This window comes from Mixophyes fleayi, chromosome 6 (genome assembly GCF_038048845.1).
Source record: "Mixophyes fleayi isolate aMixFle1 chromosome 6, aMixFle1.hap1, whole genome shotgun sequence".
In the NCBI taxonomy this organism is placed as follows: domain Eukaryota; kingdom Metazoa; phylum Chordata; class Amphibia; order Anura; family Limnodynastidae; genus Mixophyes; species Mixophyes fleayi.
This window is the reverse complement of record NC_134407.1, coordinates 158,667,330-158,680,038: the sequence shown is the minus strand read 5'-3', so window position 1 is coordinate 158,680,038 and position 12,709 is coordinate 158,667,330. Positions and strand designations below refer to the sequence as shown.

Sequence of the window (12,709 nt, the reverse complement as noted above, 5' to 3'; positions counted from 1 at the left end):
AGCACTTTTAAATAAAAGTTGCCCTTTGTATCTCTTCACCATAATAGTTTACCTTTATGACCATTTCCACTTTTTTTCTTCAATTTATAGCAATGCTTTTCCCTTTATGATCTTTGGACAAACCTGAACACGAACACTGTACATGGATTTAGAGCGATTTATCTTTGTTCAGCAAATTCAGACAATGTAAATGAATTTTTAAAAGGTTTGTATATTCTTGTTTCAACTCATGCTTTTACAGCTTTGAGAGCAATCTGCTAGGAAAAATTTGAGGGAGAGGATTCAGTAGTGGAACCAGTCAGCCAAGACACTAAACCAAAGCAAATGCCACTCTACAGATGGGGCACAAAGCTTTAAATTCAGAAAGCATGTAAACTAAATAAAACCTAATAAGTCATACAAAAAGTATTAAACTTCCAAATGTATTTTATTAACTGCATTTTTTGTTAATTCTTGGATGTTTAATCCTAGATTTAAGAATTAATACACATTTTTGTCCAAGTCAAAATGAACAAAAACACAGTTTTATTATAATTATTATTCCTAAAGAAAAGTGAAACCCATATTAACAGAAACTAAAGGCCAGAGAAGAACATTGGAGGACAGTGGGTAGACTCTTATTGTACGTTTTCTGTGAATGAATGATATTCCAGCAATTTTGTGACATTGGTCTCACTAGTACAAAGTAATTTTTCATTAGTGAATGTAAACAAAACAAATACAGATATTTATGATAAAGTAAAACGGAAAACCACTAAGACCACGCTGGAGGTAGTAACCAAATGATGCACTGTTCAATACTCTATTTAAAGGGGCTTTTCCATTTATAGACAACATTCATTTATTGGCTTATATGTGCCTTTATGTAACTAACTACATGAATTGCTTTAGATTTCTAGTATTTTGTGCTTTTCTGCCATGTTTTATGTTTATTTTTAAAAAATTTTTTTTACCCTCAAATGACAATTTTAGATAGAGCACATTTGTCTCATATTCCCAAGTGAATAAAAAAGAAAACAAACTACTGTTCCCTCACGCATAGCTATCAAAGAAAAAGACAGAAGAAAGTTAGAAAACAACAAGTATTTCGTAAGAAACTGCAGGAAGCCATGTACAAACCAAGTGGAAAAGAAGCAGGCATCTGCTAGAATTAACCAAACTAAAAGAATGCTTTCAGAAAAGAGGGAAAACGGTGAGATCCACTGAAAGTCTGGTTTAAATAAACTCTGCTTCTTGAGATGCAAATAAAACCAAGTCATCAAAAACACCGCAACTAAACACTAAATAAGAGCAACGTGCAGAACATCCTCTCTTATTGATAAAGTGAAGAAAACAATAACCGTTTTGTTAGCAGCATTTTGGTGTGATGTAGGTTCTATTTTTGGACATTAGTAATTTTCTAGGAGCAACTAAAAACTTTTTGCGATGCAGAGATAATCCGTACTGCATGGCAACCTACCTCCTGCGTGGTCCGAAAGGCCTAAAAACCAACACTGTTCGCATATTTCATACTTGCTTTGACTTCCAATATAGACAGCACATTTACATTAGTTGTTACCAAGGCATCTATCTGTTGGCTAAGGAACAAAATTTAGTATTCGTGATCAAAGCAAAAATGAGATGCTGTGAATGTCAACAGCATTAAAGTCAAACAGGCATTTTACAGAGGTCTAAAAACAGACATGTCACACATCATTCAGTAAATGCAACATGTTTACAACATGTTTTCAGCTTATTTTTTGAAATCTCAAAATAACCTACACCATATTTAAATGGTTAAACAATAAAGTTCCCTTTTTTTACATTTTTTATTTTATTTTAAATATGGTATAATTCAGGGAGAAGCAAACCTCAGTGTTTCAGTCGCTACTGAACTGGAGCCATTGGCCAGCTGAGGGTTATATAAGATTTAGGTCAGCAGTAAGTAGATTCTCAAGAGCTGCAAACAGCAAGGAATCTAAAAGCAGGAGAAATTAAATAAACCAATGTGAAAGAGAATGAATGTTGACCATGTGCGACTTTCTGTTCCCTTCCTTCTCAAGCTCTTACCACCATAGTTAAAAAACCTAAATGAACCAGCCTACCTTCATAAAATCTTATGATACAAAGGAAATTACGTAAAAACTGCGTGAAAAAGCTGCAATCAGTAACAGGAAAGAACCAGATGTTTATTATCCCGAGTAATATGGATTTCACTTTAATAAAAACTATGATCTTGTCTGCCAGGTTAACCCCTTAAAGAGGGTCCATCACCTTCAGACAGTGGAGATGCCCATCTTGTGATATGAACCAATATTAAGCCCATCAATCAAGTAGCAAATCTTGAGTGAGGCGACTACTACCAAGTGACCAAACATGCTGAATATCTGTTCGACCCACAAAATGGATACCTCGAGTGGTTAGAAGGGACCATTTTATGTAGAGTTAAACAAAATACTTTCAAATCCTGGGAAGAACCTCTTCGCTTCTTAATTATTGCGATTGAGGGAAAAGATGGCCGGCTATATTTTGTTAACTGTTCTGGCTATTTTTCTTGAGTGTTTAATAAAATGAATGAAAAGGGGGAAACAGAAATGGTTTAAATATCAACAAGGGGCAAGTCCAGTCTACTAGGTTCCCACTCTTGAAAATTTGCTCAGTAAAAAGTCATTTCCATGTATGCAACGGTTGTCAGCTGTGTAGAATGTCCAGAAGTCTGTGGAGTGGGAAGGAAAGGAGGAAGCGGGGGGGGGGGAATTTATGTCCAAGTTATAAATCCAAGTCCAATGACTTGTCATTTTTACAGGTCCTTCCCAAAAAAATTAGACTTTCACCCCAGAAGGGCCACAGACACTTTGCAAGACTCCGTTTCCAATTCAGCACTTTGTGGCTCTCACAAAACAGAAATTGAAATGTTCCATGGAGCACTTGCTACTCTTCACCAAATGGAAGAGAAATATTCCAGGGGAGCCAAACAACTGCTCTGCTGGTATTACCGCACTGTGTAATCCGAGGGTGCATTGTCTATTGTTTCATTCTTGCATTCTCAGTTTGACAAACTGTTGTTTGAGGAACCAGACGTTGATGCTATTGCAGCAGTGGCTGGACTACTGGTGGACACTGACTTACGGATGTGCGGCAGTAGATAGGGGTCAGATGCCAGCTGGTGGACATCTATTCGATCTTCCTTCCTATATGCAAGGCAACGGCGTATAAAAGCCTGTAAAAAAGAAGAAATATTATGACTAAACAAAACAAGTGTGTATGCTTTTGTGGACCATACACAGGAAAAATCCACTTTTATATACAGGTATATACCTTGGCTTCTGGGGTCACAACCGGCTTAGGAGGAAATTGTACTTCTGTAGCTTTCAAGATGGTGTTCTCTTGCAATATGTCTTGCTGGGATTGGTTGTGACCAAATGGCTATAAAACAAGAGGATACCAATCACTTGGAGGGAACTCCATAAAAGTCAAGGTAAATGGTTTTTCTGCACGGATTCAATCATGAGAAGCCAAAATGAATTGATTTAGCCACTCATGTAACATCAGCTAAATAAATCAGTGACATAACTACCCCTACTTCTTCCATTATTCATGTGGGATGTATCACAAAATAGTGAAGTATACCACACCTGCAAATGTGGCTATGTATGTACACAAATAACTTGTTAAATATGTGCATTTAATGGGTTCCTAGAAATAAATTAACCAACTACAAGCTAATACTACCTTATTGCAATACGAAAATAATAAATCATGTCTCTCCCCTCTCTCTCGCACTACAAACTTTAGTCTATTAAGTACCCAGTAACCTTAAATAATTTATTTTTGTTATTAATAAGATTCCCCATATTATAGCTGGTTGTTTTAATGTTATCTAGTTAGTACTTAAGCCTTGGATTTTTTTGTTTTTCAATATTACCTTTCGCCCATACAGACACTGGTAGAATATTACTCCTACAGACCACACGTCCACTTTGTTGGAGATTTTTGGAGGTTCTTTGCCAACCACAAAACACTCAGGAGGCAGATACCTGAAGAAAAAAAACAAAAACGTAAATTTCACACTGGCCCAAAGTCTTACCAGTGGATGCACTATATTTTCTTCAGTGGAGTAAAGTTAACTTCTCTTAATAAGGACCACTTATATCCAAAGAGAAGAATGGCATTATCACCAATTCACATGATACAATTAGCTCAATAGACTGGCTAGTACAGGGAGATGGAGCCCAATGTTCGACACACTGAGAGACTAATCAGGTGCAGATTACAGCAAGCCACAGTAGCCACAGCCAGTAAGCGTCAGCACCCGTGAAGTGAGTGTGGCACTCCTTTTAATAGTCAGGGCAGCTGCCAGTATCCTTAGCAACACATGTAGTCCAAACTCTAGCAACAGACACAAATGATAGGCTGCATCAGGGCAAGAATCAGTTGCTGGTAATAAATGCTAAATATCTGCAGCCTATTGCCACAGTAAGATTAGCGCTATATAAACTGCTTTCTGGACGCAAACAACCAGTTTATTGGACTAGTTACCTTGGACATGAGCTCTTGTATTACGATCTGGATTGTTTTCTGTGTATTGACGCTGGTGTGTATGAATTTCCTCCTGACAATGACCCTGATTACTTAATTTGCTCTTGCCCCAGCATGAGACTAATCTAAAGGAATGCCAGGGTACTGCAAAGCATCAGGATGTCCGTACATTATAATCTCAGGCGGTCACTATTGCAAATGGCTTATAAATTTGGAACAGATGCAGGAAGATTCGGTGTGGAGCAATAATAATTTTTTTCTATACATTTTATAAATACACATTTTAGTTTCAGTTATACGATGCATCACTTAATTGTAATATAACCGACAAAAGTCTGGCATCTGATTTCTTTTATTTACGTTTTTACATGGGACACACCGGTTCATGCAGCCCAGAATACAAGGGGGGCCACACTAGAGACATTGTGTAGTATAAATGTGGGAGTGAGGACATCTGGCACTTTAAATAAATCTTTTATTAGAAAAGCTCCTCCGCCTCTGCCAAAGGAGGAGGGGGGGGGGGGGGGGGGAGATCTTATAACAAAACCTAAAACAGGGAGGGCGTCCAGTGTCCCCATGGATTAAGAAAAGGATTTAACGCAAGTACCAAAATCCCATTTTCTCCTTTATCCTATGGATACATTCCAGGGATGCCCCAGAACTATTCTGGGCAAAGGCTGGAACCACAAAATCCTGGTTCAGGTGGAAACTACATTTGGTTGTAACAAAGTTTTCGTTCTGAGAGCTGTAGAAATTGTCAGAAGGAATGCAGTGTTCCAAGACAGATATTTTAATTCCACTAACTGTAAATGCAGAAAGGATGGATGTCGTAATGCCCTGAGTACAAGATTGAAGTGCTAAGGGACCACCAGAGGTACATAAGGAGGTTGTACATGCAGCAGTCCCTGGAGAAATGTCTGAACCCCAGGCATTAATGCCAGTTTTCTCTGTAAAACACAGACCAGGCTGACATCTGGACTTAAGGAACCGAGTCTGAGGCCTTGATTCAAACCACCTTGCAAAAAAGCGAGAAGACGAGACTAATGGTAGATGTAGGGAATCCTATTTGCTTGCAAAAGGAAATGTATGCCTTCCAGAACCTATAATTCCATGCAGAGACTGGTTACCTGGCCCTCAGAGCATGATTAGCACAGACAGACCCTTGGCTTTCAATAGCCATCCCATTAAAGCTACCCGTACCAATTGTAGATGCAGGAACGGGCTATGGGAGAGAAGGTCTGGCCACAGCGGAGTCTCCATGGAGGTGCTTTCAGCATGACTATCATAAGAAATGCATAAACTCCTCTTAACACTTTTTAAACCCTTGTAGCATGGTTACTGGTGGGAAGATGTACAAGAGAGGGAAGTCCCAAGAAATCACCATGGCATCTATAAACGCCACCCAGGGGTCCCTGGATCCAAGGTGACTGTTGGTTTATAATCATCCCAGTATCTGGGTAAACTGAAAGTATTTTCACTGTCCTAAATTACTCTTCATATCATATATACATTTTCTGAAACTGCTCCCTAAACTATCTATATGTCAGATACTGACTGAATGGCTACGGCTTCATGATCTACCGAAATATATTTGTTCCCTAATGGAGATACAATGCAAGTCATTTCTTTTTGGAGGACGTTGATGCTATTCAGACATTTATATCTAAGAGGACATATGAGCATTTCATTGGCGTATTAACTATTTTTGTATTGAAAAATGTATGCTCAGTATTGCTCTCACTGCATATGTTTAAATGTGGAGTTATATTTTATTGATATTAAACATTATAATTTGGATAATACTTTGAACCATACACTAATGTCAGAGCATATAAAATGAACACAAGCTGCACTCTTTATATATAAGATCTAGAGCGCTGTAATTTTTCTTAATTTTATACTGCATTGTTAATTGAGAGGTTTGTGGCAACTGCCTGTTCCAATATGTTGATATTTTAGATTTACATTATAATTTATACTTTTTATCCACATTTTTCATTACTCTGGACCCTCTGTGCCCGATTATTTACGTTTTCTTTGATCAGAAGGTCATCCAGATAGATAATCACTTATTTCCGTCTGGAACAAGGCCACCATGACCTTAGCGAAAAAACTTAAAGTGGAAATGCTGAGACTGCACAGCGAGCTGGTGCTCCTGGCAGATTTGTACATGCAGGTAGGCATCTGTGAGGTCCATGGACACCATGTACTCCCCTTGCTCCATACTGGGTCATTCCACATCAGATCACCCAAAAAACACATGAAATGTCCACCACCCGTCTCAGATTTTTTTGAAAATGTTTTCGTTGAGGGGAGGTCAAAACAATTATTTCTGCCAAATATATCAACCGTCTGACAATTAGTTGATTAAATATTGATTTTTCAATTAAATTTACTAATCACGGCTTCTTTATCTAGTTTATTTGAAGTACCGTGTTTATTAAGGAATCGCCACAAAATTTGGACCCCTAAGGTAACTTCCTCCCGAATCCAAACCAAATTACTTTATTTGCCTCATGTTTTGCATTACAGCAAAAACTCACGTTTTTTCGAATACAATTAAAAACGCTAGGTTCAATTGACATTAGGGATCCCATTTTTTTGGGGGTGTTTAAAAAGGTATACATTACTACCACCAAAAAATCAGCCGGGTACTCTGTTTCATAGTGGAGAAAAAAAAATAATGAAGTTGATGTTCGATTACTGTGGTACCGCATACATAATTAACATAAGTTATGTTAAAGGTTTTAAATTTCATGGTTTCTTAAGTCCTTAACTGAATTTGAGTCAACAATCTCCCTTGTTTGGAACTTGTTGTAACAGTCTGTAATTTTCCTTAAAGTGTCAGCAGAAAGTGTATACTGCCTTCCAGTACTTCCTTGGATAGTAGGCTCTTACGTTACACAGAGGACGTGAATAAAAGTAACAAAAACACATTTCTTGAAGGCCAGCCCATTTGTTGATTGGTTTCGTTTCATGAAGTGTACCAGCACATCATGTTCCTCCTCATTACATTGAATGATATACCCAATTTACCAGATGTTATCATACACTGCTGCTATGTATGTTCCAAGATGCAGATCACTTTTGTCCACATTTTTTGTGACTGTGGTCATAGTGACACTTACTTTGGTTCCTCCTGTCTTTATGTCATCAGATGACAATCAATATATGTGTAGCTCATCATTACTAATAGGCCGAAATCTGTGGTGAGAACGTGTTACAGTGTTTGCTGTTTCTAGACGGCTATGCAGCTTGGTTTTGCAGTCTTTTATTTCGTTTTGTGACACGTAAAAAATAATTCATGCCATGTACATTTTCATTTGCCCAGGTCCAAAGGTGTCAAGATGTGATGGGTTTCCATTGCTTGCAGACTGGTGCGTGTGGCTAGACGTTTAACTGTCCCACCAATGCCATCACATGGACTCTTACCATGATATGTGGCAAAAAATTTCATTCTGCTTGAATGTTGAAGTCTTCCTTATGGAAGCATAAGTTAAAAAAGTTTTTGCAGTTCTTGTATTGTGCACTAGCACCATCTCTAAAGTAGTAAATATACTCCAATAGTTTCGCTACCGTAATGAAGGCATGCACAGTTATAGCTACATGGTCATGGGTATCGCTAATACACAGGCTCACACAGTTTGAAGTGTCACAATCATCTTGCCTAAAATATACAACAAGCTGACAGTCACCATGTTCTTTGGTCCAATTCAGTGACATAAGCTTTTTCTGGCTCCTTTTTTGTGAGACAAGAAAGGATTACAGCAGGTTTTCTGAAATTCTTCATATCTTAGCAGCAGAAGCTTTTCATGATGGTAGCAGACTGAGGTTTCAGGATCATTGGTTACTGCATTTGAAACTTCCGTTCTCAGAATCAAAAGTTATTTTTCTTCATCTGCAAAGTGGTCCCAGCTATGTACTTGGTTCAATGTACAATGTTTTTGAGTAGATAGTAATATAGCAGTCTGTATTTAAGAGACTACCAAATGAGCAGCTGCCATGACGGACTCTGTCTCCCTCTCTCTCTGGAACGTTTCAGTTTTGGTATCTCTAAAGGAAATCCCCTCCCCATCAGTTTCCTTTTGTTTAATTTCCTGTATGGGAATTTTATCCCATTGCCTCAGTTTAGTTCACTTTTTTGGTATAGTTTTTAACAATGTGTAAATTATGTATGCGGTACAACAGTAACAGATCATCAACTTCATTCTTTTTTTTCTCCACTATGAAACAGAGTACCCGGCTGATTTTTTTTTTGGTAGTAATGTATACCTTTTTTTAAAACACCCCCCAAAAATGGGATCCCTAATGTCAATTGAACCTAGCGTTTTTAATTCTATTAGAAAAACGTGCGTTTTTGCCGCAATGCAAAATATGAGGCAGATAAAGCAATTTGGTTTGGATTTGGGAGGAAGAGTTACCTTAGGGGTCTAAATTTTGTGTCGATTCCTTCATAAACACCCACGGTACTTCAAATAAACTGGAAAAAGAAGCCCCGATTAGTAAATTTAATACATTGAAAAAATTAGTATTTAATCAATTGTCAGTCGAGATATTTGGCAGAAAGTTGTTTCGTCATCTTCTCAACTAAAATTTTTTTCGTACAAATCTGAGATGGGTGGTGGACAACCCTGGTTGAACTGACATGGAATGACCCTACTGATGATTACAGATCTCAGAAATTCCACTTTGAATTAGTTCACCTGTAGATGGATGACCATAGGATTTTAGAATTAGGATTGGTTTGAAAGACTCGTCAAGCTTCTGGACTAAGACAAGATTGGAATAAGAACCCCTTACTCTTCATTTCTGGAACCAGAGGATGACTCTGGAAGACAGAAGAGTTTGAATTGCCTCTCCATGCGCCAGTCTATTTAGCTAGTCTCCTGGTAGGCCTCGAAGGAAAAATCTCAGTCCTGGAACAGAATCAGGCAGGTACCTGCCACTGGGGCCCCTGGTAGGGCGGTGCAGCCCGTCACACACACACACACACACACACACACACACACACGTAAGCATTTGAGCGACTCCAACAAGGGCCAAATTACGACTAGACAGGGTCACATTGTCTCCAAAAGAGCAGGTCTTGTGGAGAGTTCCCTATATGCTGTGGTTGGTACCAACCAAAACTAGTCCAAGGACAGATAACCGGTGAATAGGCAACAAGGTCATGAGCACCCAAGGCTCATTGATGTGCATTGGGAACGATGGCTATGCCATCTGTGCTACAATAGCTCTATCGGAAGAAGGCAAGCCGGCGGAAGCAGTGTGATGCTCTGGGCAATGTTTTCCTGGGAAACCTTGGATCCTGGCATTCATGTGGATATTACTTTGACATGTACCACCTACCTAAACATTGTTGCAGACCAAGTACACATCTTCATGGCAACGGTATTCCCTTAGGTCAGTGGCCTCTTTCAGCAAGATAATGCACCCTGCCACACTGCAAAAATTGTCATTTTCCTCAAACCATTCCTGAACAAAGTGTTGACTTGGCCTCCAAAATCCCCAGATCTCCATTTGAGCGAGCATCTGTGGGATGTGCAGGAAAAACAAGGTCAGAGCCATGGAGGCCCCACCTTGAAACTTACAGGACTTAAAGGATCTGCTAACATCTTGGTGCCAGATACAACAGGACACCTTAAGAGGTCTTGTTGAGTCCATCCTTCAACGGGTTAGAGCTGTTTTTGCGGAACGAGACGGGACCTACACAATATTAGGCAGGTGGTTTTTATGTTGTGGCTGATCGGTGTATATCCTACACACATTTACATGACAAATACAACCTTCACTGTCCTTCATCTCAAAATTTCAAGCACTTATGTGCTTATTTTGACACAACCTGGCAATATTATAAGATTAAGTGCAATACTGTGCAAATCAGCAGTTGTAATAAAATATACATATACACACACACAGCGAGATTTTAAAAAGGAACTTCATCCGGGGTGAGACTCATACAGCGATTAAATAACTTCTAGACATACTAGGTAATTATTTAATGATTTAACAGTGTCATTGAAAATAATCAAAACTTCCCCCTACACACAGCATACCAGTAGGTGCCAGCTCCTTGTGATGTGAGCTCCATACCATCCACAGAATTATAGCTGTCATCATCCATTATTTTAGAGAGTCCAAAATCTGTGATTTTTATCTCTCCGCAGGCAGTACCGTTAACCAAAAGAATATTACCTAAAGAAAAAAAAAAAATTACATTGTAGAAAAGAATGTTATTATATTATTGTCTTTTTGCTCCATAGACAGGTGATAAAATTACCACTGCAAGAGTCAAAATGTCAAACATTTTAAAATACAAATGGCCTACAAAAAAAAAACCCACAAAAAAAAGCAATTAAAATATAGTGCCCCATATTACATATTCTGGGTTACATCCCAACCAGACATTTTATATCTGAAAAATGAGAAAATAAAGAGTGAGCTGAGAAGTATGAACAGTATGATTGGGATATAAACAGAATAGGCATTTAGTTGCATAATTTCAAAATCGGCACCATTTTAAATCTGCAACCGCTGCGTCCGTCAGTGGCATTGATATAGCATTTATGGCTGTAAATGCCTGGAGTTGGTTGAGAAGATACCGTTCCATTCAGCTGATCAAAGCTCAGGGAATGAAGCAATTCAGGGGAGGGCTTGGGCCAGGAATTCTTGGCCTCCGTGACTGATCATCCTTAAGTAGCATTTGGGCTTAAAGCCTAGCATGGCCACTGAAACATCAGGGTCTTGTGGTAACCCAGTCTTGTGAGGGTTCAGACATTGTAGATTCAGAGGTGGCTGATGATTCAGAGATGGAAAACTCCTTTCTTTGACGAGGATTCCACTTAAAAGCAGTGTGTAGATGATTTAGTGTGGGCTTTACAGCAAAAGCATCACAAGGACTGGCCAGCGGCTGCTTTTAAAAGGAAGGATAAACGGTTTGTTTCCTTCCTTACCCTTAATTTGAGAATGTGAAGCATGGACTAAACCTGAAAGCAAGTTTCAGGACTCACATAGGCAGACCTTTTAGACCCAAGGTGGTCTAAAACGTCTACTATTCCAATCCTAAATGATGTAGCCCATAGGGACGGCACCAATAGACAATGCAAGACTATCTTCATCCCCTTCTTCCCCTGAGAAGGCCTAGGAAGCAGACTAAGAGGACTAGAGTGCCTACTTTTTTCATCTTCAGTAGATGGATAAGCTTAGCCAGGCCATAGGGTGAAAGTTGATCTGCTTGTCAATACTCCAGAGCCTAGGGATCCTATATTTCATTTCGCAGGTGAAGCAAAGGGATAAATACACATTGGGCAACGCTCAGCTTCTTGTGGGGATAACAAATATAGAAGCTGTTCGATTAGCTGACCAACCTGCACCCAGGTCCTCAAAAACAGTCAGTATGTTGGCCAATCTGCCTGAAGTGGGAGCAGGTCTACTTCTCAGTGATTCAATTCCACTTTAGATACTTGTGTGAGAGGAATCATGGATATGTAAAGAGAAAAGGGAGTAAAACTGTCGCACTAATTGTGGGGACTGAAGACACCCTTAATATTTCAATTAACGGAATATATCTCCTTAATTTGTTATGAGGTGCATCTTTTTAACCTATTAACAATAATCAGTCAGACAATGCCACGGCGGTGGCATACATCAACTGTCAGGGAGGCACAGAAAGGTCCTTCGCCATGAGGGAAAACAAACAGAACACGCTGGGCAGAACAAAGTGTCCCAGAAATGTCAGCAGTGTTCACAACAGGGGTGGAGAAATGGAAAGCACATTTCTCTTTCATCCTATCTGGGGGACACCGCTACCATGAATAGTATGAGGGAAGCTAGGAGTTGGCACTTAAACAGTTAGCTTGTTTAACTTACAGACTCCTTCCCTTTTCAACCCTCTGCATCCTCAATGTAATTTGAGTGCCCAAGGAGTTGGGCTTACTGTGTGCTGCTATGAAGCATTTTCTTACAGACTCAGATTAGCTGCTGCATTGACAAGGTATGGGCAGCTCTGGTACTACAAATCACTATAAGAACCTACAGGAAAGTGACCAGCGCTGCTAGTTGCGATCCTGATACAGAACACCATTTTTAGGAGTTCCCTGATAATGAGGGGGGAGACTTGGACTGTGCACTGTCACAGATGGGCTAAAGGGTGTTGTGGGCTTATAATGAAGCCAGGGCATCCGCCAGAGTG

The 12,709-nt window shown here is 39.3% G+C and overlaps 1 protein-coding gene across 3 annotated transcripts in view; it reads right to left on the bottom strand.

The window, feature by feature from the left end:
• Positions 1 to 932: 932 nt before the first annotated feature.
• Positions 933 to 12,709, bottom strand: part of TLK2 (tousled like kinase 2) — a 125,342-nt gene continuing 113,565 nt past the window's right edge. For all 3 annotated transcript variants that reach the window (XM_075176901.1, XM_075176899.1, XM_075176900.1), the window contains 4 exons: positions 10,575 to 10,713; positions 3,905 to 4,016; positions 3,298 to 3,405; positions 933 to 3,199 (listed from right to left, as the gene is read on the bottom strand). In XM_075176901.1, coding sequence (XP_075033002.1) covers positions 3,026 to 3,199; positions 3,298 to 3,405; positions 3,905 to 4,016; positions 10,575 to 10,713 — 533 coding nt within the window. In that variant the 3' untranslated portion in view covers positions 933 to 3,025. The remainder of the gene's footprint in view (positions 3,200 to 3,297; positions 3,406 to 3,904; positions 4,017 to 10,574; positions 10,714 to 12,709) is intronic.